Source organism: Xenopus laevis, chromosome 8S, assembly GCF_017654675.1.
Source record: "Xenopus laevis strain J_2021 chromosome 8S, Xenopus_laevis_v10.1, whole genome shotgun sequence".
NCBI lineage: Eukaryota > Metazoa > Chordata > Amphibia > Anura > Pipidae > Xenopus > Xenopus laevis.
Window position 1 is genome coordinate 43,713,074 of NC_054386.1, and position 25,372 is coordinate 43,738,445.

Genomic DNA, 25,372 nt, shown 5'->3' on the forward strand with positions numbered 1-25,372 from the left:
CATAGACCTTAGTAGTCACAGGAAAACCTTTGTTATGATAATCAGGGCTTCATGTAAGTTCCCTGAACAACCGCTTTCATATTACCGTATATACTCGCGTATAAGCCGAGTTTTTCAGCACCCAAAATGTGCTGAAAAACTCAACCTCGGCTTATACGCGGGTCATACGTAGATACGCTCCTTCCGCGGCCCCAGCAGGACTGTCTGTGACTGACTGTGTCGCCGCCCGGAGCAGGTCCAGGAGCTCCGGGCGGCGCGTCCTTCCCTGCCGGCGTTCGCTCCCAAAATGGCGGCGCCCATGGCCGCCGCCATTTTGGGAGCGAACGCCGGCAGGGAAGGACGCGCCGCCCGGAGCTCCTGGACCTGCTCCGGGCGGCGACACAGTCAGTCACAGACATGCAGCTAGTACCTGTAGTCCAACACCAGCCACTAATGTCAATCTAAAGGATTTGACAGCAAATTGTATGGGACATTTTTTATAGTGCTCAAATAGACAAAAGTATAGGAAATGAATGGCATAGCACCCAGACTAGCTTGACTGTCATAAAATATAACAGGGATATGATTCAGCATGATGAAACTGGGGTGAGGGAGTGTTACAGATTCATCTTACAGTCATGTGGCAGCACCAGTCATATCTCACGTATTTTTCTGCGATTAATGACGGATATAAGGCAAGATTAGAGCAACAGATCATACAGACAGTACTGCGCTATGGGAGAGGGAGGTATGTTGCCCCTAGGCTTATACACGAGTCAATACATTTTTCCAGTTTTCTTAGGTAAATTAGGTACCTCGGCTTATACACGGGTCGGCTTATACACGAGTATATACGGTAAATAACAAATCAAGATGGCAATTTCTTACACTGGTATAGAAGCCCAAAACATAATATAGAACATTTCTGGCCTACTTCTTTAGTTAAGCTTTAGTTCTCCTTTAAAGGGTGCCTATGACATCGAAAAAGTTTCCCCCCAGAAGTGGCAGTCACAATTCTAAAAGTCTATAGGAAGAGATCCTTCCTGTAAACTCATCATACTCCCATTAGTCGTCTCTCACAAATACAGTCTCAAAAATAAAAGAGAATATTTGCACCAGATGTAAATCAAAATGCTTTAAATATTATTACTTGACTGAATTGTACAGTAAATCACTGTTTTGCTAATATACTGTGGTATTGCCCTGTTATAAAATGTACTATAGATTTAAATACAAAATAGGAATACAAAGTAATACAGTTCTTTACTGCTAAAGGGCTGTGGTTGCCTTGTTCTGGTACAGAAACCCAAAACATAATGTACAACATTTCTAGCCTACTCTAGCCTAAATTTATTAACTTTAGTTAAACATTAGTTCTCCTTTAGGGAATGCTATTGTAAGACTAAGGGACAGATTCACTAAAGGGGAATTTTCACCAGCGTCAGCTTCGCACCCCGCGCACCACTTTGCCAGGTGCAAACGCGCTTTGAATACGCTAATTCACTAAAATGCAAAGTTTTGTTCCAGGCGTCATTTGTGCCTACCAAAAATTTGCTAGTGATCCTGCGCTTAGGTCAATTTGCATACAGCGGTAAATTTAAAGTTGTATGGAGGTCTTTGTTATAAATGTTGGTGCAAATGCTTGAAGTTACCACTTTTTATTACACATGTCCAGGGAACCTTAATAAAGACAAGAGAGTTAATATAATGCTATACACATGAGCCCACTGTAAAATGAATGTTCCATATGTTATAAGATGTGTGGTTACCTAAAAAAATTGCTAAGTTAGGACTTTTGCAGCCAATCCTGCTTAAAAAAAGGAAAACTCGTAAACATTCTTTGAACTTTAAGGCATTTTCAGCACACAATATATGATGTAAGTGACAGAAGATTGAGGAAGATCTAGCTTCTTTTTAGCACTTTGCCAGGTGGCAAAGTCAACTCTGGCAAAAGAAGTAACGTTCAGTAAAATTTGTAACAATCGTTTGCCAGAGCGAAAAGTCGCCTGGCGATAGAGTGTGAATGAACGAATGAATTGGCGCCTGCGCCTTTTAGTGAATTGGACGATGCCCCTGCGGGTGGCAGCACTAACGAAAAGTTGCTAGCGTTGGCCACTTCGCCCTTTAGTGAATCTGCCCCTATGGGTTCATCCCATAAAATTGATTGCTATGTACTCCCACACACTGACTGCAGTGACTATTTAAACAAGGCTAATTAAAACTTTATAACCATAAAGCAAAATGATACACATCCAGGAAAGTAATCATTCATCACACAGGGGAAGCTTAAAACATTAGCTTTGTTGCCAGTCAAAGGGAGGGGGAACATCGCTATGACCACAATACTGCTTTCTGCACTAGTGCAGCCCAATTTCTGGGTTAAAACCCAAAAATCCATCTCTTAAAACTACAAGGGCTCACTGCCTAAAACTATTTTTAGTAAAAGTACTTAGCCTAGGTAAAACATGAAAAAAAAATTGTTTTTTTTTTACCCATAAGAGGTTTCTAAAGCCCTCATCCTGCCACTGGTTTGTTGCTGTAAAACCAGGCAGCAGAGCTGGGGGTTGTCTTCTTTCATTGAAATTGGCACATGCACAATTCAGACTGGAGCAAGGGAAAGTGTGCAAGGGGTGTGGCAGCACATGGAATTATTGCCCTGGACCTGGGCATAATATAAAAATGTAACTATGCCTGCATAAGTATAATCCTCTACTGAAAGAACTAGTGATGGGCAAATCTTACCTGTTTCGCTGAAAATTTGCAAAACTGTTAAACATTACAAATGCTTTGAAGTGACAATTTTTTTTTTCTTGACACACAACAAATTTTTCTTCAAAGATTGGAGTCTATGGGCGTCTTTTTCTCTGCGAAACCAGACGAAAACATTTGCTGATCACTACATAGAACAATTATGTAAGAATTTTTACGAGAACTGTGTAAACATCACATGCATATCAGTACATTTTGATTCAAAATTACGTTGGCTTTAAAAAATAAATGTCCACTATGAGTTTGCATCCCTGTTTATCAAATATGTTGTCGTAATGATCAGCTTAAATCCACTGTGCGTGAGATACTATCAAACCTGTCTGAACATAATGGTGAGTCTGTTCTCCCATAGGTGATCAAGAGGACATTGCAAAGTTTAACAGGATATCCACAGTAAGGGTGTGTGTGTGTGTGTATAGTCCATGTAATTGTGGCTTGCTGTGTGCACATAGCAGTGTATTCATTCATAGATAATCTGGAGCAGGATAATACATTGTTTGTGAGAAATGTGCTGATCATTGATCATGGGCAAATTTGCCCAGTGTTGATAAATGACCCCTAGGGGGTCTTGCTGGCAACACTTAATTGTTTCCTCTTAGCCATGTCTGTGGATGCTAGCTACACAGTGAATGTCTGGTTTAGACAACCCAGCAGTGTCTTTATGTGTATATTTCAGCAGGTGGCAGGGATGTTAACAGACCTAAAAACCTTGTTCTCTCACTAACCTCTTTAAATGTAGATTTCAGTGTAACAAATGCAGGTCAGGGCCCTGGGGCTTTAGAGAAGCTAGCAACTATTCTGGCTGGTTGCACTGTTAAATTTTTTATTTGAAAAAGGATAATCAGAGGCGGTCCTAGTGTCTATAACCAGGATCCTAACCCCCCATGTGATTTCATGGCGGATTCACATGTGTGCGAACTGCAGGCAGACCCCAAGGCCTGGGTACAATTCCCTTGCTGCCCCGGTAGTTCTGCCACTGTCTTCTTTATAAACTGAAGGAAATAGTTTGAATGCCTCATTGAGCTTGTCCTAAGGCAAACAAAAAACTATGCAGTTGCCATATACTGTATGCAATTATGAAACAATTTAGGAATCTCTGTGGAGGAATGCCCAACAATAACTATACTCTGATGATAGGGTTTTCCTTAATAAACTGTGTGATTAGAAACACAGCTTTATATAGTTTATATAAATAAGTTGCTGTGTAGCCATGGGGCCAGCCATTCAAGCACAGGATACACATCAGCTTTTTTATATAAACAATAGTTATGTTTCTAAAGCAAAGGCACCAGTTGTATCAGTATAGGGCAATAGTACATTATATTTTCATTACTTTAAAAGCAGCAGCTACTGGAACTGAAATGTATTAAACATACTTAGTGATAAGGAAAATGGGCCTGCCCAAAATAAAAGAGCTGCACACTCCGAGACACAACTTTGCTCCCTCAATATACTGCATGCTTAAAGGCAATATACTGCCTGGCTTAAAGGCAATATACTGCCTGCTAAAAATTAATAAGGCTAAAAATGCAATTTTTTATATACTGAACTTATTGTACCAGCCTAAAGTTTCAGTTTTTCAATAACAGCAATGACACAGGACTTCAAACTTGTCACAGTGGGTCACCATCATGTTTGCGACACTCACATTCTCAGTGGCCTCTGAGCAGCTGTTGAGAAGCTAAGCTTAGGGGTAGGCACAAATTGTCAAGCAGAAAATGAGGTTGGCCTGTAATATAAGCTGAAGCTACAGGGCTGATTATTAATTTCTGATGCTAATTGCACTGGTTTCTGTGCTGCCATGTAATAATTATCTGTATTAATTACTATGTGTACTGTATATTGTGAGTTGGTCCCTAGGCTCAGTAAGTGACAGCAGCACAGAGCATGTGCAGTGAATCAGCTGTAAATAAGATAGGGGGCTACTAGGGCATCTTTGGAGGCACAGATCTTTATTGCTAAAGGGCTGTGGTTGCCTTGGGCTGGTACAGAACCCCAAAACATAATGTACAAAATCTCTAGACTACTTCTTTAGTTAAGCTTTAGTTCTCCTTTAATGGTCTGATGTAATGTTCCCATAAAAAATAATCTGTTGGAGAGAAATTAAATCATTGTTTAAATATGTGTGCCACAATGTGCTAGATTTCCTATAATTTTTAATCGAAAGAGATAAATGCCTGGAATTATGTTGCAAGTTATGGTGTTTTTTGGATCTCTTTCACTGGGATACTGGTATCTTTGAATGGGAGATTGTTTTGTCTATGATCATGTTTAATTAGTTTTATATAATGTAACTGGGTCTCCAGTAAAAACAATCACAGTTTGGCTAGCATGCTTCATTCCATTCTAAATGCATTCACTCCTCTCAGCTCTTTATAATCTGAAGTTGTCCTTTAATGGACATCTGGCATGGGAACAACTGTGACATTATAAAGAGGATGACAGTTCTTCATTTAGTATTACAGATGGAGCACTGTATATAAGGAATCATGTATTCCCTATTGTCGACAAGAGAATATTAGAAGTGAATGAAGAGCTTCATGACCCTATACAAGCCACAAGTTTCTTGTGCGGTGCAGCACCTAGCGAAGTGCACCTAGACTGCGGGGAGAGGTGCAGCTCCTTATCTCCCCCCTCTCGTCATCATTCTTTTATATCCAGTAGTTATATAAATATGTGTTTACAAGCGTGCAAAGATCACTGAATAAAATATGATAATAAAACTGTGATTGACCGTCATCCACAAGTGAGCCTCTGAGTCACCTATAGGCATGGGCGTCCACAGAGGGGGGCAAGAGGGGGCAGTGCCCCCCCCCCCCCTGGGACTGTGCACATAAGTTTCCACCTGTTCGTACATTGGCCCCAGCTTACTGTGGTTTCTGTCGCGATCCCTCGAAGATTTTTCTTCTGTGCAGCAGAGTTTTCTTTTAGCTCCTTCCCTAGGTGCTCGCTCCCCCCTCCCTTGTCACGGTGTTCCCGGATCATATTACTTCAGCTGTGACAGAGAGAGAGAGCAGCCAGGGAGCATCTGATTGGCCAGTAGCACAGATTGCAGCGGGGGAGAAAACGAAGGAAGGAAAGCCCTATCTATTGCAGTCTGCAGCCTTGTACTTGTGAGTTCTGGGGGTATTTATACAATTACTTGCCCCTGTGCCATCTGCTTGTGTGTTCTGCTGGTATTTATGTATGTACTTGCCCCTGTACCATCTGTTTGTGAGTTCTGGGGGTATTTATACATGTACTTGCCCCTGTGCCATCTGTTTGTGAGTTATGGGGGTATTTATACATGTACTTGCCCCTGTGCCATCTGTTTGTGAGTTATGGGGGTATTTATACATGTACTTGCCCCTGTGCCATCTGTTTGTGAGTTCTGGGGGTATTTATACATGTACTTGCCCCTGTGCCATCTGTTTGTGAGTTCTGGGGGTATTTATGCATGTACTTGCCCCTGTGCCATCTGTTTGTGACTTCTGGGGGTATTTATGCATGTACTTGCCACTGTACCATCTGTTTGTGAGTTCTGGGTGTATTTATACATGAACTTGCCACTTTGCCATCTTTGTGTGAACTAGGGTTGCCACTTGTCAGACAACCGGTATTTTGAAGGTTTGCCCTGGTCAAAACTTCCTGGATGGTTTTTCAAATTAGGGAAACTGTGCAGGATTCCCTTGATTGACCCGGCGATCGGCTGATCGCCGTGGCATAGCTCCACCCCCTGATGGCAGTGACACACCCACCTATCTCACAGGCCCGCCCACAGATGCCTCCTTGCCCCACCCTGGAAAAGTTTCTGCGGACACCCATGCCTATAGGGTATTTGTTGGAACGAAAGGGAGGAATCGGGAATTTCTTCCCTGCAGTGTGATGTGCCTTGTATCAAAATAGCCACCACTTAGCACCATCTGTAAATGATGACAACCCTGGTAACTATTAATACCTGCATATATTTTACAATATATTCATGGCTCATAAATCTCTTCTTCTCTCTTCACTGTTGTGGAAGAAAGGGCAGATAAGCACAATGGGATTCTTCTAGGCGAACCAGGGTGGATATGTTAATTGGCAAGAAAAATAAATACATAACACCTTGTTTTTCACGGAAATTTATTTAAGAACTCGAAAACAGTTCTTTATCCAATAAAAATTAGCTGAATGATAAAATCATAATATACAACTTAACACATTAGTGAGTGAATAGCACAATGTGCACTGTAGGTTTAGCAATGTTTTAATATAAAACACAGTGTAAATAAATATAAAACACATCATGGTCTACACAAGAATTCCATATAAACTCTACATGACAATGCAGTATTTTGTCTCCTTAAAGGAACAGTAACACCAAAAAATGTAGTGTTGTACTGCACTTATATAAACAAGCTGCTGTGTAGCCATGGGGACAGCCATTCAAGCGCAGGATAAACAATAGATAACAGATAAGTTCTGAAGAATTCCATTGTATACTACAGTGTTTATCTGTTATCTGCTGTGTACCCTGTGTCCTTTCACCTTTTTCATCTTTGAATGGCTGCCCCCATGGATACACAGCAGCTTGTTTAAGTAAACTATTGTAGAGTTTCTGAAGAGAATACACCAGTTTTACCAGTGCAGCACAACAGTATATTATATTGTCATTCCTTTAAAACACTTATTTTTTTTGGTATTACTGTTCCTTTAACAAAGGATGAACACTGTATTTTCCCATGGCCTTTTCAAAAGGCAGCTTCTGTTTACAGCAGATTTTTACACAGAGGTATGCAAATCAATTACAGCTTAATAAGTATGCCATTTTTATACAGAGATGGCTGGTGATGTATGGTACATTTTGTCTCCTTTTTTTATTAAACAGCATGATAACTAGGCCCTTAATTGTACTGAAGAAACCTGAAAAGTTACAGAAAAAGCATTAACAACAATCACCCCAGCTATAAGAGGGGCCATTGAAAGGATTTCATGAATACTTTGTCAATTATTTCTTGCAAATCAAATTAGAACTACCATTAACAATACAAGGGGTATTAAAAGAAATTATATTTGCAAAAGGTCTAGTAGCTCATAGAAACCAAGAATTCTTTTTTTAACTACCAGACCTATAAATGCTACCAGCTAGTGTATTGCTCTGCGTTACTAGACTAATTGTGAGATTATATCACATTACCCCTATTCTGTAATGGGTGTATTTTATTTCCAAAGAATTGTTTGCTTTCAAAAATGATTTACTTATACCGTATATACTCGAGTATAAGCCAACCCGAGTATAAGCCGAGGTACCTAATTTTACCTACGAAAACTGGGAAAACTTATTGACTCTAGTATAAGCCTAGACACAACTACAGCCCTGTCTCCCAGCAGCGCACATTCTGCCAAAGCGACCCCCCAGCGATCAACCGGACTTCTTTGCAAAGTTGATGGTGACAGAGAATTACCAAACGGATTACTGTGTGCATTGTCCCACTGTCCCACTACCATGTGCAGAGGGTGCTGTTTGATATTGCCATCACTGTTAATCTTTCGTATAACCAACAGAGGGCGTTGTGTGATATTGCAGTCACAGTTATTCTTTCATAGAACCAACAGAGGGTGCTGTGTGATATTGCAGTCACTGTTATTCTTTAATATAACCAACAGAGGGCGCTGTGTGATATTGCAGTCACTGTTAATCTTTCATATAACCAACAGAGGGCGCACTGTTATTCTTTCATACAACCAACAGATGGCGCTGTGTGATATTGCAGTCACTGTTATTCTTTCATATAACCAACAGATGGCGCTGTGTGATATTGCAGTCACTGTTATTCTTTCATATAACCAACAGAGGGCGCACTGTTATTCTTTCATATAATCAACAGAGGGCATTGTGGGATATTGCAGTCTCTCCCCAAGTGTACTGTTGGTATAGGAATGATTAAAAGTGACTGCAATCTCAGCTACTCGGGTCGGGTACCGCTGACCCGAGTATAAGCCGAAAAACTCGGCTTATACTCGGGTATATACGGAAGTTTTCTTTGTAGCATTTAAAATCAAATGCAGAAAAACATTTTTTTGCAAAAGAATCCACTTTAAAACAAGTGCCCTAAAACTGATTACAAAGAATCCCACATAGCAGTATTTAGTAGTGGTCCAACCAGCCTCTGAGACAATGAGCACACAGGCTGTTGGCTCCAGCTGTTGTCAGCCTGTGTATTTTTGCAGGCTGAGAAAAGCAGATATGCATGTCCCTGCTCCATTGATTTCAATCTGATCAGTGACAAACACAGTGGGCGGTAGCTGAGGCCAGTATGAAAGGACACGGGCTGGTTTCAAATCAATACACAAGCTGACAACAGCCAGAGCCAACAGCATGTGTGCCCATAGCCAGTGTTGGACTGGGGGGCCCAGGGTCCCCCACCCCAGATGCAAAGTGCCCTCTGGGTCCCCTCACTGAGCTGCAACCCCCATCAGGCCCCCGCGCCTACCTTCTTTTTCTTTCAGCCGCACCGGGGGCCAAGGAGGGAGGTCAGAAGCCACTGCAGGCTTCCATGCAAAGACCGAGTCTGGGCAGGGGAGGCCCACCAGATTATTTCCTGTTGTCCCGCCAGCCCAGTCCAACACTGCTCATAGCCTCTGTCATTTGAGCACCCCAACAACACAACTTTGTGTTATCAACGGGAAGGCACAGTTTAGCTAATTAGGAAGAAAACACGTCTTAATACTCAGTCCAGTTGGCGGCCGTTGTGAGCAGTGCTGTCTAAACGGCAAAAAAATAATCACCAAATGCATGAAAGTCAATGGGGCATTTTTTCAAACTGCTCATACCAATGGCCCATCACTGTTGTTGCCATTTTCCAGAGATATTAACACAAGCTCACTTAATATTGTGTTATAACTCATGGCAAGTAAAGCTATAGGCTAGCTCTTATGCACATGTATAAATAAATATACTGCCAGAGGTGCACTATTTCTGAATACGTAAACGTAAACAGATGTGGTAGTATAAATATTTAAAAGAGAACTATACTCTAACAATATGATTAAAAATGCCATATTTTATATACGGAACTTGTTGTACGAGCCTAAAGTTTCAGCTTCTTAATAGCAGCAACGATCCAGAACTTCAAACTTGTTACAGGGGGTCACCATCTTGAAAAGTGTCTCTGACACTCATGCTCAGTGGGCTCTGAGCAGCTGTTGAGAAGCTAAGCTTAGGGGTTGTAGCAAATTATCAAGCAGAAAATGAGTTTGGCCTGTAATATAAACTGATTCTACTAGTACAAGGCTGATATTAAATTCTGCTGCTAGTTGTTTCTGTGCTGCCATGTAGTAATTATCTGTATTAATTACTAATCAGCCTTATATTGTGACATTTATGTTCTCTGTGTACTGTATATTTTAAGTTGGTCCCTAGGCTCAGCAGCACAGAGCAGAAAAGAAGATGGGGAGCTACTGGGGAATCTTTGGAGACATAGATCTTTACTGCTAGGGCTATGGTTGCCTTGGGCTGGTACAGAAGCCCAAAACATAATGTACCGTATATACTCGTGTATAAGCCGACCCGTGTATAAGCCGAGGTACCTAATTTTACCTACAAAAACTGGGAAAACTTATTGACTCGCGTATAAGCCTAGACACAACTAAGACCCTTTATGCTACAATCACTACAGCGCAAACTAAACCAGTGGATTTATATTACAGATATTTTTCAGCTGAGACAAAATATACTTTCCATTAGCAATTATACACACATAGACACACATATACTTTACACACACACTCTTCCCACAAAATAATCACACACACATACTATACACACAAACTCCCCACACATATACTATATACACACACAAACTCTCTACCCACACCATCATACACTATATACACACACTCCCCACACAATAAGTGAATGGGTGGCACGAGTGAATAGGTATGTGGGTGGGTGGGTGGCATGAGAGAATGGGTGGGTAGCATGAGTGGATGGGTGGGTAACATGAGTGGATGGGTGGGTAGCCAGGCACAATGCATCTTTGCACCACAGCAGACATACGGTAAACATTGGCCAAAGTACGGTAAACATTCATTTTTGCAGCAAACAAATATTCAATAACAAGTTTTAGTGAAAGAGAGAGAGAGAGAGCGTGCGCGGCAGGCCACTTGACTTTACCTCAAAATGCGCATGAACCCGGAAGGTACGGCAGGCCACTTCACTTTACCTCCGAAGTGTGCAGGGGCCCAGAACGCGGGAGATGCTGGGGGCCGGTGATGTTACTCTCCATCCTGTGCCGGCCGCCCGGCTTCAGCTAGGGTAGGAGGATAGCGCGTCTTTTTTGAATTCCCCCTCGGTGCGCTGCGTGTAGCTCTTCACGCTGGGCTTCCGCCATTGTTCTTTTCAATGCGATGCGAAGTCTTCTGCCTTCTACCGTATTTCATCTAAAAGAGGTTACCCGCGTATAAGCCGAGGTCAATTTTTTCAGCACATTTTCGGTGCTGAAAAACTCAGCTTATACACGAGTATATACGGTACAACATTTCTAGCCTACTTCTTTAGTTAAGCTGCAGTTCTCCTTTAAGCTAACAAAATAACTGTTTTTTTATGAGTACAGGAAGCCTGCCATAATCATTTTGATGGTAATTGTACTGAAGTGAGTCCATTGCAAGTAAAGCTGGAAGCTGTGAATCATGACATTGTTTAAATAGGTCGCCTTGAAGATAATCTTTATGCTTATTAAAGGGAAAGTCCCTAAATAACTTTTCATGGATTTTTAGCATTTATATATACTGTAGCATAATGTATAGCATAAGGCTGCTGTGCTTCTACTGATGGCCACATAAGTTATGGGTACAGGTGCACTTGCACTTTGCAATCTGATACAGTGGGACAGCAGAGGACGGTGGGAAACCAGGAAGGTAATAAAGCAATTGAGCAGGGGAAATATTGCATAAAACTGCTGGTAGTAGTAAGTTGCTTTAGTTCCCCCAAAAGGAATAAAACAGAAAGTATCCTCTAATTTACAGAATGAAAAGGACTTCAGGCATTCATTAATCATAGTAAACCAATACTTGCTTTGGTCATAACATAAAAGCACCAAAGAAAGTCTTGTGTTCAACTGTGACATCCACCATTTGTATATCACTGACTTCAACAATCAGTTGGTCTTTTTCTTCCAGAAGCAGTAATGCTCCCAAATAAATTGGTCTGTATCCTTCACTTTCCCTTTCATTGACGTTCTTGGTTCCACTGATAAGTTCCTCAGGTTCTGGATACTTGGATGTTATTTTTTTGATGGTCAGTGACACGTGTTCTGTTCTTTTTTCTGCAGTATTTGCGGTCAAACGGAAAGTCACTTGAGAATAGACAAAGTAAAACCCTGTTTTAGGAATCTCAAGACTCCGATTGGTATAATTCATTCCGTATTTGGTGAAGGCCAGACCATGGCGATTCTCCCAATGTAGAGCTTGGACTTTTGGAACATAGTTGAGTTGCCTTTTACCTAAAAATATAAAATGGTATTAGCATTCATTTATAAATTCTTCATATTAATCTAAATATTTTCTATATATTATTGTTTGTACTCTCTTACTATTAGTGTTCCCCATGCCCAGTTATCCACAATTTTCTCCTGTCTGGAAACATCTTATCCCTCAAGTCTACAAACAGCATCAGGTGTGCTCTTTAGATAATTTAATAACTCAGTGGAATTAAAAAACGTAATAATCTTTACCTAGGAAGAAAATAGTTACACAATATATAATCTTTACAATTAATTAGTGACTGACAGTCTACTAATTAATAAAAACAATAAATGTATAAAAGAGACCAATAAATTTCATTTACTCTTATGATTGAACAATTCATTCAGTATAGTTTATAAATGCATCTATATTTAGAACCATTATCAAACTGATATATTAATATTTGAAAAAGGGCACATTCAGGGGGTTATCCATTATATATAAGTCTGAATGCCAAAAATTCAAAAAATGTTAGATTTTTGTTTTCTATAAAAATCTGATTTTTTTTTTAAAAAAACCCTCAAATTATACCCCAACGATGGAACAATCAGAATCCGAAAATCCAGCATATCAGACCTGCCAAGGTTCTATATAAGTTAACGGGAGAGGTCCCTATCCTATTTGAAAGTTTCTGTGGTCTCTGCTGGAATTGGCCTGAAAATCTGACTATTTCTGACTTTTTGGGCAAAAATCAAAAAAAATCCAGCCTTTTTGGGGAAAAAACACAAAAAAAATCGAGCAATTCAGGACGTTGGATTTTCGCTTGTTTTTTCTTGTTTGTCCCCGATCTGATTAAATCGTGATTTTTATTAATAAATAAGATCCAATTGTGGATTCTAGTTTGGTCTGACTAAAATAATCAAACATTTGGAATTTGATCAATAAGGCCCTCAATGTAAACTGACAATTATTATAGTTCCACTGTCCCTTAGTTTAAGGTGGAAATGGCAAGACCAAAAGATGCAATGACAAAAATGAGCAGCGATTGTTATAGTTCCACAGTCACTTAGTATAGAGACTTCAAAAGATGAGTTATTTGGTAATAAATTATGAATTTTATAGTTCACCAGTCTCTCCATTTATCAAACTGGTGCTCGAATTGCTCCTGAGATTACAAAGTTCAAAATAAAATATCCATTGTTGGTACCTGTTAGATGAGCACGGGGCTTTTCCATATAATTACCAGATTCCATGTCTGAAATATAAAAAATCATGACTATAATTTATTTCTTGTGGAGGCTATACATTAAAACATTTTTAAAAGCTTATAGTTGATAACTTCAGTAGAGACATGTTAACATTTATGCACTATTTTAGCTTATTAAGGCAGCTGTACTAAAATAGTTTTCTTTAGGTATCAGTGGCAACTCTCCTGGGTCCAGTACATTGCAGTGCTGGAGTTGGTAGGAATTGCAGGTAGCGAAGGCAACCTGCATTAATCTAAAAGGAACATTTTTCTGTTTTATAGGTTGGCCATCTTGAAAGGACCCTAATATTTCCCGCAAAAAATGTAGTGTGCATTGAAGCTTAGTAAAGGTATGGAGCCCATTATCCAGAAAGCTCCATATTTTGGAAAGGACATCTTCCTCCAAATAATCCAAATTTTTAAAAATGATTTCTTTTTTTTTTCTGTAATAATAAAACAGTACCTTGTACTTGATCCCAACTAAGATATAATTAATCCTTTTTGGAAACAAAACCAGCCTATTGGGTTTATTTAATGTTTACATGATTTTCTAGTAGACTTAAGGTATGAAGGTTTAAATTACAGAAAGATCCGTTACCCGGAAAACCCCTGCCCTGAGCATTCTGGATAACAGGTCCCATACCTGTACCAAGTTGGGCAAGAACTATGAACATAAAGGGGTCCATTTACTAAAGTCTGTAAAAATTGTCTATTACTTACCACCCATTATCAAGGGGAATATTCTTGTGACAAAATGAATGCTGCTCGCATTTAATTAATTAATTAATATATATATATATATATATATATATATATATATATATATATATATATATATATATATATATATATATATATATATATATATATAAAATATAAATAATACAATTTAAATATAAAATAATAATATTACCAGTTTATTATCAGGAATAAATTATTTTCCCATTATAGTAATCATTCTTAATAAATTTGCTAAAAATACATTTATAAGTATCACTTTTCCCCAGTGCAATCACCAATTATCACTGCTTATGTTTAAAAAACCAACTGTACTCCTCTTTCACTATACAATTTCTGTCTTTGTTTCACATAACTCCACTCTCTGGGTGGCAGAAACGGAACTAGAGGGGGGCGGGCCCTGGCGCAGGACGGGAACTGGCCGGGATATGCACAGCGCACGGACTGCCGGGGAGCCCTAAGGGGGTGCAGGCCCTGGCCCGCTCGCACCCCCTGCTCCCCCGGTAGTTCCGCCCCTGCTGGGTGGCAATAAAAATTGCTGACAATTTTGTTGCGAGACAACTTATGTAGCATGGATGCGATAATAGGCATTAATATATATGTTCACCAGAATATTTGCAATAACAGAAGTGCTCACAATTTAGTAAACTTGCTCTTTTGGACTTTCTGCCATTTTTTGTGGCCCGGCTATTGTCGCTGCTTATTGCACCATAGTAAACTGACGCCTACAGTATGTAGTTATTAAGTTCTGAAAGGAAATGTCACAGTGCCAAAAGAAAAATTAGTATTCATTGATGCAAAAAACTGTTTTTTACCTTTGAATGTGAGCGAATGAACTGCAGCATTATCTGAAGCCTATAAAGAAAGAATAACCCTTGTAAATGAAGCATCTAAATACATCAAGAAAAGGCAGCATGTCAGAGATATTGTATAAGAGAGAGATGGACAATATTATAATTAATCAACTTCTACTGCATAATGAATATAGGCTAGAAACATAACAAATATCTGTAAGGTATTAACTGTTATTGATTTATATCTAGAACAGTGATCCCCAACCAGTGGCTCACAAACAACAGGTTTCTCTCAGTGGCTTTAAAGCAGGTGCTTATATTTGAATTCAAGGCTTGGAGGCAAGTTTTAGTTGAACAAAAACCAGGTGTACTGCCAAAAAGAGTCTCCTTTAGACTGCCAGTCCAACATTTCATGCTTGTGTTGCTCCCAAAATCTTTTTATAATTGATTGTGGTTCACGTTTAAAAAAAGGTTGGGGTACCCCAGATCTAGAGAATGGGGCAAATTCACTAGAGGGTGAATTTTCGCTAGCAAAGGCACCGCCACACTTCACACCGTTTCCCCAAACGCAATTCACTAAAATGCGAAGTTGTGTCTTCTTAGCCGAATGCTGTCAAAATTCCACTAGCGTTAATTCATCAGAGCGACCATTTCATAGTGCACTTTTGCTAGCGTTCATTTCTGCCTAGCGAAACTTTGTTAGTACACTTACACTTAGGTCAATTTGAATAGGGCGTGTTCATATAGGTCATATGTCTTTATTAGAGATGTTGGTGCAAATGCTTGAAGTGGCCACTTATTATTAAAAATAAAAGGAAGCAAAATAAAAGCAAAAAAGATCCTCTATTGTCCTAGACATGGGACCACCCTAAAACAAATGTGGCATGCCCCTTAAATTGGCAAAAAAATGAACACAAACATTTTCAATAGTTAGAAATTTGGAAGGCAATCCCGCTTTAAAACATGGAAAAATGCAATTTTTATAACATTTAAGCATATAGCATATTATGTCACTGAAATAAGATTGAGGAGGATGTGGCTTAATCTTATCAGTTCACCAGGTCTAAGGTGGCGAAGGAAACTTGCAAAAGAGGTAACATTCTATAAAATTTGCACTTTAGTGAATTTGCGGAGTAAAGATCGTTTGCCAGGGGATGATTAATAAGGAGAAAATGGTAGATGGTAGCAGTTAAACAAGAAAAACACAGGGGGGGAAAGGGGTTCTAAAACAAGGAGAATTTGAATGTAATGTTCATTTAGCTGAGCAGAATAAATGGGAAAAGGCTGTCAGGTTGTCAGATAAGGATCAGCTCATAATATAGTGGCTTCCCAGTGAACTGTCATTAATTTGTTTTGACTGTGCTCATACAAGCCAGGAAGCAGAATTTGATTGTAGTTTCAATTTCAAAAATATTTGGTGAATTAAGATATTCTTCAGATGATGTTGCTTGGCATGGTGAGAACCAAGGGGGGTCATTTATCAACACTGGGCAAATTTGCCCATGGGCAGTAACCCATGGCAACCAATCAGATTGCTGCATTCATTGTTCTACTTGCAGCTGGTTTCAAAAAGCTAATCACTAATTGGTTGCTATAGGTAACTGCCCATGGGCAAATTTGCCCAGTGTTGATAAATGAGCCCCCTTAGAAATGGGGCAGCAAAAGATGGAGAAGAAGGTGCGGCATTTAGCTTGGGGAGATTCCCCCTGCTTTTAATCTATTGATACATATTTATAGCTGTAGAAATGACAGTTAAAGTGGTGGTTCACTTTTTGTATACTATAGAATGGCCAATACTAAGCAACTTTTCAATTGGTCTTCATTATTTTTTTTATTTTACAGTTTTTCATTATTTGCCTTTTTATTCTTACTTTTTCCAGCTTGCAAATAAATTGGGTCACTGGCCCCATGTAAAAAAACAAATGCTCCAAAAAGCTACAAATTTATTGTTATTGCTACTTTTAATTACTCAACTTTCTGTTTAAATCAATGCATGGTTGCTAGGGTAATTTGGACCCTAGGAACTAGATTGCTGGAACAACAAACTGGAGAGAGCTGCTGAATAAAAAGTTAAATAACTCACAAATGCTAAAAAATTAAAACCAATTGCAAATTGGCTCAGAATATCACTCTCTACATCATAATAAAAGTTAGCTCAAAGGTAAACAGCTCCTTTAAGATACTAAGAGGCAGCTAAATTTGCATGCTTTTCTCAGTCACAGATAAAGAAATTTCACCTTCATACAGAATTCCCACAAAATTATATACAGGTATAGGATCCATTATCCAGAAACCTGTTATCCAGAAAGCTCAGAATTACAGAAAGGTCGTCTCCCATAGACTCCATTTCATCCAACTTTTTAAAAATGATTTCCTTTTTCTCCTTAATAATAAAACAGTACATTGTATCTGATCCAAACCAAGATATAATTAATCAATTTTGGAAGCAAATCCAGCTTATTGGGTCTATTTAATGTTTACATTATTATTTTCTAATAGGCTAACAGGTCCCATACCTGTACTAGAATGAAGAATGCTATAAGCATGTGTTAAGGTTAAGCAATTCCAGGGAAAGTCCGGGTGGCAATGCATGGGAATGTCCCGGCTGATCCTTATAATAGTCAAGAGGTAGTGTTCAGAGTAGAACTTTGGCATGATTATCACTCTGAACCAAAGACTTTTTTTTTTGGGTGGATAATTACATGTGCGTGCCATTCCATATAGGTATAATGAGAAATCATTTGCAGCAATTCCATTTTTGGGCTGCCAGTGTTCCAAGTAAAGTCCTTTTCTTTTACTACAATGGGATACGGGATATACAGTGATTTTCCCACATAAAACAACTTAGTGGTTAATCAGTTATAAAAGCTGCAAATCTTCATCCATGCAGTAAACACTGACAGTCAGTTAGCTGCTGTCATTTCTATACCTGCACTACACATATGAAAACTATGTTCTAATTTACTGGTATGGGTTGATGCACTGCTGCAAATAAACAATTGCAATATTCTGTCCTACGCTTTGTATGCTATGGTAGTCACAAATTCTCAAGGTTTTCATTTAATATAGTAACCAAAATCCAACCACCAAGCAGTCGTTAACTGCTTACAACAAATATCTGATTGGCTGCTATGAGGAGTACAAACCTGGGTATACCTGACATAAACTTTACTACTTTAATTACAATACATGCGTTCAATTTGATGATAAAAGCTTATCTCCTTATTCAATTCTATTGGTGATGCACCAAGTTCCAGATTCAGTTTGAGATATGTTCCCTAAATTCTATGCTTTCAACAAATATTAGATTGGCTGCTATGGGTACAATTCAAACAAATAGAAGCAGTAGCACACCTGGTCTCTCAGTATCCTCACCGGTGCTTGGGGTTAAAGGAGGACGGCACCTCCAACAATTGATCAATAAGATGAAACTCCAGCACACGGATGCTTAAGGGTTCATAACCCGTGTTTATTGTCAATGCCAAACAGGAAACAACGTTTCGGGGGCGTACCCCTTCGTACGCCCCCGAAACGTTGTTTCCTGTTTGGCATTGACAATAAACACGGGTTATGAACCCTTAAGCATCCGTGTGCTGGAGTTTCATCTTACTGCTATGGGTACAAACCTGGGTAGACTTGGCATAAACTTTACTACTTTAATTACAATACAGATATGGGATCTGTTATCTAGAATCCCGTTATCCAGAAACCTCCAAATTACGGAAAGGCACGTCTCCCATTCACTCCATTTTATCCAAATAATCCAAATTTTTAAATGTGATTTGCTTTTTCTCTGTAGTAATAAAACAGTACCTTGTACTTGATCCAAACTAAGATATACCGTATATACACCCGAGTATAAGCCGAGTTTTTCAACATCCAAAATGTGCTGAAAAAGTCTACCTCGGCTTATACTTGGGTCAGCTGTAGCCGACCCGAGTAGCTGAGATTGCAGTCACTTTTAATCATTCCTATACCAACAGTTCACTTGGGGAGAGACTGCAATATCCCACAATGCCCTCTGTTGGTTATATGAAAGAATAACAGTGCGCCCTCTGTTGGTTATATGAAAGAATAACAGTGACTGCAATATCACACAGCGCCATCTGTTGGTTGTATGAAAGAATAACAGTGCGCCCTCTGTTGGTTATATGAAAGATTAACAGTGACTGCAATATCACACAGCGCCATCTGTTGGTTATATGAAAGAATAACAGTGACTGCAATATCACACAGCGCCATCTGTTGGTTGTATGAAAGAATAACAGTGCGCCCTCTGTTGGTTATATGAAAGATTAACAGTCACTGCAATATCACACAGCGCCCTCTGTTGGTTATATTAAAGAATAACAGGGACTGCAATATCACACAGCACCCTCTGTTGGTTATATGGAAGAATAACAGTGACTGCAATATCACACAGTGCCCTCTGTTGGTTATATGAAAGATTAACAGTGACTGCAATATCACACAGCGCCCTCTGTTGGTTATATGAAAGAATAACAGTGACTGCAATATCACACAGCGCCCTCTGTTGGTTATACGAAAGAATAACAGTGATGGCAATATCAAACAGCACCCTCTGCACATGGTAGTGGGACAGTGGGACAATGCACACAGTAATCCGTCTGGTAATTCTCTGTCACCATCAGCTTTGCAAAGAAGTCCGGTTGATCGCTGGGGGGGTCGCTTTGGCAGTATGTGCGCTGCTGGGAGACAGGGCTGTAGTTGTGTCTAGGCTTATACTAGAGTCAATAAGTTTTCCCAGTTTTCATAGGTAAAATTAGGTACCTCGGCTTATACTCGGGTCGGCTTATACTCGAGTATATACGGTAATTTATCATTATTTAAAGCAAAACCAGCCTATTGGGTTTATTTAATGTTTACATGATTTTCTAGTAGACATAAGGTATTAAAATCCTAATTACAGAAAGATCTGTTATCTGGAAAACCCCAGGTCCCAAACATTGTGGATAATAGGCCCCATACCTGCATATGTTTCAATTTGATGATAAAAGGTTATCTCTTTAATTCTATTGGAGATGCACCAAATCACAAATTCGGTTTGGGATGTGGTCCCTAAATTCTATGTTTTGCCATAGAACTAGATGTAATTCTATGAGAATCACTGTTTATAACATAAAGGGGGAAATTCACTGTTCACTGAAATTCAAGGGTGAATTGTTGCCTCGGAAAGCTCTGCCACACTTCTTTATATGTTAATTTGCAGCGTTTATGGTAATTCATCAAAATGTTTGGAAAAGTTGCATCTCGGCAGACGAACAATGGCAAAGTATTCCTCAGCGTGAGCGTTTCGTAGAAAACTTTCACTAGCGTTCATTTCTGCCTAGCTAAACTTCATTAACACACTTACGCTTAGGTCAATTTGAAGAGGGTGGGTACATATATATATATAATATATATAAAATATAATAAAAGCAAACGAGATCCTCTATTGCCCTAGACATGAGCCCACCCTAAAACAAATGTTAAAAAAAATCTAACATAAACATTTTTTTAACCTTCTGAGGTTGAAAAAAATATATAACGTTTAACGTAAAACGTAATGAATTTGTATGCATTTTTTAACACAACTAAGCATGTTTTTGCCCATGCCAAATGCAACCTGTATTTTATTGAATTTTATTTAGCTGAATGCACGGCCTATATTGTGCAAAGCTTGATTTAGTAATTATAGGGATAAATCAACAATTAGCATTTATTGGTCAGCGTTTTAAAAACCCACCTTTGCCAAGCAAATAAAAGATATTTAAACGCAACAGACAAATTAAAAAAGAACCTTAAAAATACAGAATTTGAATTTCATGATGTTACTGTCCCTAAATTGCTACGTGTCTTTCCACTACAGAAAACAGCACTAAAAATCTCACTGCCTTGAGAAACTAGAGGAGTGAAACAATGACACAAGAGTTAACACTGTGTTATCAATTACCAGACATCCACATTGCTGCCAACATTCCCAAATCAACCCCACCCCCCAATACACCAAATCTTAACAGAGTTCTGCGCAGGCCTTGCTTAATCGTACAGTAATGCCAGACACATTCCAGCACACTTCATTTCCTGAAATACCTGCCTGAGCAAGTGCAACTTGAACTTAACTCTCTGTCTAACACTGATTAATATGACCTTAAAGGGGTGGTTCACCTTTAAATTAACTTTTAGTATGTGATAAAATTACTAATTCTAAGCAACTTTTCAATAGGTCTTCATTATTTATTTTTTTAATTATTTGCCTTTTTCTTCTGACTCTTTCCAGCTTTCAAATGGGGGTCACTGACCCCCATCTAAAAACAAATGCTCGGTAAAGCTACAAATATGCAGTTATTGCAGCTTTTTATTACTCATCTTTCTATTCAGACCCTCCCCTATTCATATTCCAGTCTCTTATTCAAATCAATGCATGGTTGCTAGGGTAATCTGGACCATAACAACCAGATTGATGAACTTGCAAACTGGAGAGCTGCTGATAAAAAGCTAAATAACTAAAAAAACACAAATAATAAAACATGAAAACCTAATGCAAATTGCCTTACAATATTACCCTCTACATCATATGAAAAGCTAACGCAAACAACCCCATTAAGGGGTTGCCAGATACTAGGCACCCCCAAGTGATTGTAATCACTTACTTGAACCTGCAGGGTGGTGCTCCTGAAAATGGCACTGCAGTACAGTGGGGCCAATAATATTTTTGGCCCCACTTAATGTCCAAATTATGCGCATGTGTGTAAATACACACTGACAACAACCTTGCCAGGAAACTCTCTTATAAAGTGCATACATATAAGGAAACATGGAACACCTAGTGCAGGCAGCATAGTGCAGTGGGGGCAGTAAAATATAGTGTTTTAAAGTATTGCTTGTAAATTTGTAACAACCCCTAAGCTTAGCTTCTCAACAGCTGCTCAGAGCCCACTGAGCATGTGAGTGTTGCAGACACTTTCCAAGATGGCAGTGGCGATCCTAGAGGGGGGCGGGCCCTGGTGCGTGACGCGCCGCCCCCCTCTGTACGGCAGCACATGCCAGCATTCACAGCGGCGAACGGACTGCCGGGGGGCCCCTGAGGGGGTGCAGGCCCTGGCCCGCTCGCACCCCCTGCTCCCCCGGTAGTTCCGCCACTGCAAGATGGTAACTCCCTGTGACAAGTTTGAAGTCCTGGATCATTACTGCTATTGACAAGCTGAAACTTTAGGCCGATGCAATAAGTTTATATAAAATATGCCATTTTTAGCCATATTAATTTTTAGGCTTTAGTCCTTTTTTTATTTTTACCTAATTCCTCTTTATACTGGGGGGGTTATTTATTAAGGCGCAATTTTTCTTGGCGTCCGTTTTGACACCCAAAACATCGCAGCACTGTTCCAAGCCCGAATTTGAAAATACTCCATCTAAAATGCCGAATTCATGTAAAGGTCAATAGCAGATGTCTCCTTAACCATTTGAAGATGCTTTAACCCTCACAAAGGGGGTTATTTATCAAAGTCCAAATAACAAAAACTAAAAAAAAATTTGTTTTTTTTACTTGAAAAAAACAACTTGAATTTTTGGGATTTATTAAAGCCCAATGCTGCAAAAAGCCAGAACCCGAAAATCTGGCATCTCAGACCTGCCGAGGTTGTATATAAGTCAATGGGAGAGTTCCCTATCCTATGTGGAAGTTTATATGGTCTGTACTGGAATTTGCCCAGCATTGTGCATTGTTTTATCATAACCCCCTTGTTATCTTCTCAATGCACCCTTGAGAGTCAAATTTTCCTGCAATTCAGTTCCCTGAATACAGTATTTCAGCACTGAATCTGTTCAGCTATGTAGGACAAACGTTTGTAGTGAATATATTTGTCTTGGCATCAGTCGACTTTTATTTGCTACATAGTTTTGCTAAATAGAATCCTCACAGGAGATACAAACATTTTCTAATGAGTTAGCGACAAACAAATCCGCATTTGAAATCCGCAGAGGATAATCTTTTCTTAAGATTATTTCACAATTATCCTCTTAAATTCTTGTCCCAAATCTACTAAACATGAAGTTATGTTGGAATTGCCATGAGTGAGGGGAACAAATGTATGCCTGTTAATAAGCACAAGCAAGGAGGAATGTTGAAGGAATGCCTCCAGCACATCTAACAGTACTGCTAGAACAGTAGCACAGCAGTTAAAGAGGTTGTTTCCCTTTAAATTAACTTTTAGTATGTTGCAGAGAAAGATATTCATATAGAATAACTTTTATTATTTATGTTATTAGAGTTATTTAGCTTTTTATTCAGCAGCTCTCCAGTTTGTAATTTGAGCAGTCTGGTTTCTATGGTACAATTTACCCTAGTAACCATGCAGAAATATTAAAAGGAGAGGGCCTGAATAAACAATGAGTAATAAAAAATAGCAATAACAATAATGTAGCCTTACAGAGCATTTGTTTTGTTTTTTGAAAGGGCCAGTGACCCCCATTTGAAATCTGGAAATGAAGCTGGAAAGAAGAGGGCAGATATTTCAAAAACTATAAAAAAGAAAATGAAGTTCAGTTAAAACGCTGCTAAAAATTAGCCATTCTATGACATGCTAAGAGTTAATTTAAAGGTGAACCACCCCTTATATGTTTTCACTGGGCAGATGGCCATGAGGCAACCCTATCAATACACCAGGCATGCCATCCAGTAAAATGCCACGACAGAGCACCCCCCCACACACACATACACACACATATATTGAAAGCTAAAGGCATTTGAGAAGATCAAAGGAACGGTCCATGATTAAAGGCATGGTTTACCTTTAAGTAAACTTTAAGTATGTTATAGAATATAGACTTCTAAGTAACTTTCCATTGGTCTTTACTATTTATTTTTTATAGTTTTTTCAATCATTTACCATTCTACTTTTTCCAGCTTTCAAACAGAGGTCACTGACCTATCAAAAAAAAAATGCTCTGTAAGGCTGCAAATGTATTGTTATTACTTTGTATAACTCATTTTCCTATTCATATTACAGTTTCTTATTCAAATCAATGCATTGTTTCTAGGGTAATTTGGACCCTAGCAACCAGATTGCTGAAATTGTAGACTGGAGAGCTGGTGAATAAAAAGCTTAATAACCATAGCAAAAAACACAAATAATAAAACATGAAAACCAATTGCAAATTGTCTCAGAATATCGCTCTCAGCATCATATTGAAAGTTTAGTCAAAGGTGGACAACCCCTTTAAAAGGAATTAATTTACAATAAGCATTATGATTTCTCTGTGCATGAAGTCCTGTCATAAGGCTGTTATTCACTGGGAGATGAGAAGCAGAACAATGAGAGAATATAATCACTTGGCTTTGTCTAAGCATTACAAATAAGCAACAATATATACTGTCCACACACTCTAGCTAAATACAGTGGGAGGTGCATGGTCCAAATGAAAATATATAGATCAGAAGGACCAGAATTCCAATTTTACTCCAGTGCTAATTATTGCATGTCGTGCCACATTCAACATTTACTTTGGATGCCGCATAATATCCGAGTAATAGCACTGATTTCCAATTGGAGTGTTGGTCCTTATATTTTTATATCAGACAAGCTAAGCTGGATGGACGTGTTAGGTCTTTTCCTCCACAGTATATTCCCTGTCTTTTACATGAAAAAAAATACATGAGCATACTTTGATTTTGGATAATAAAGGCAAATACTAAAAAAGGCATTAATTGTCATTACACATCTATCTTTTTGTACCTGACAGATCCCCTTTAGTTCTTGGTACAGCATGAACCCTTGAACCATCAGATAAACTATAAAGACAGCCAGGATGCAGAGTCCCAAGACACAGCAGGTAACAATCGATTTCAGTCGCCTGAGGCTTTTGCCTTGCGTAGCTCGAATCACTGTAACATGATTCTCTTCCTGTAGCATGTCCATTCTCACTTCCATATCCAACGTACAATATTAGTGGCTGCCTGCTCCAGTCCAGGAAAAACATAGGCCTCCGCTAACATGTTTCCTCCACGCTGTTCCATAAATAAATAACTCCTCTCTCATAGTACCCTCCCTCTTCCAATGTCCAATTGTTCACACCCTCGCAAGGGAGTGTTTTCCGCCTACAGCCGATACCAGAACTTTTAATCAATGTGTATTGTTGCATGCTCTGTCTGCTATGGGGCTGCAACTTTACAGGAAAGTCCCTGTAGGTGGCTCTAGGATAATGAAGATCAGTTTCTGCAAGCAGGGCATGCTGTAACAGCAGAGCTGATCTGGAATGTAGTGTCCAAACCCGGCAGAGATTGAAACAGAGAAATAGTTAGAAAGGGAAATGATAAAAATAAATATTATTCATTCCAAGGCAGGGGTTTTTTTTTTTAAGTTTTGACAGCTCAAGTTTAGACACACGCAATACACAATTTTGTCTTGTGTATTTTTTTAAA

At 39.1% G+C, this 25,372-nt stretch overlaps 1 protein-coding gene and 1 long non-coding RNA gene across 2 annotated transcripts in view; one reads left to right on the forward strand and one right to left on the reverse strand.

The window, feature by feature from the left end:
- Window positions 1-5,821: 5,821 nt before the first annotated feature.
- The window catches only part of LOC121397659, a 35,974-nt gene continuing 16,423 nt past the window's right edge, over window positions 5,822-25,372 (forward strand). Inside the window, exons 1-2 of the long non-coding RNA XR_005963806.1 lie at window positions 5,822-5,861; window positions 24,694-24,783. This is a non-coding gene — a long non-coding RNA (uncharacterized LOC121397659). The remainder of the gene's footprint in view (window positions 5,862-24,693; window positions 24,784-25,372) is intronic.
- Window positions 10,562-25,095, reverse strand: tnfsf15.S (TNF superfamily member 15 S homeolog). The gene is made up of 4 exons (XM_018232899.2): window positions 24,687-25,095; window positions 14,974-15,013; window positions 13,382-13,429; window positions 10,562-12,212 (listed from the first exon to the last, which is right to left on the reverse strand). Exons 1-4 carry the CDS (start codon window positions 24,879-24,881, stop codon window positions 11,791-11,793), a joined length of 705 nt encoding a protein of 234 aa, XP_018088388.1. The 5' UTR covers window positions 24,882-25,095; the 3' UTR covers window positions 10,562-11,790.

Excerpts from the sequence above, each read along its gene's own strand:
- tnfsf15.S (XM_018232899.2), bottom strand. The coding sequence starts at position 24,881 with ATGGAAGTGAGAATGGACATGCTACAGGAAGAGAATCATGTTACAGTG. Across the intron at positions 13,430-14,973 it reads TCATTCGCTCACATTCAAAG|ACATGGAATCTGGTAATTAT; the intron begins GTAAAAAACAGT and ends TTTATATTTCAG. Across the intron at positions 12,213-13,381 it reads GCCCCGTGCTCATCTAACAG|GTAAAAGGCAACTCAACTAT; the intron begins GTACCAACAATG and ends TTATATTTTTAG.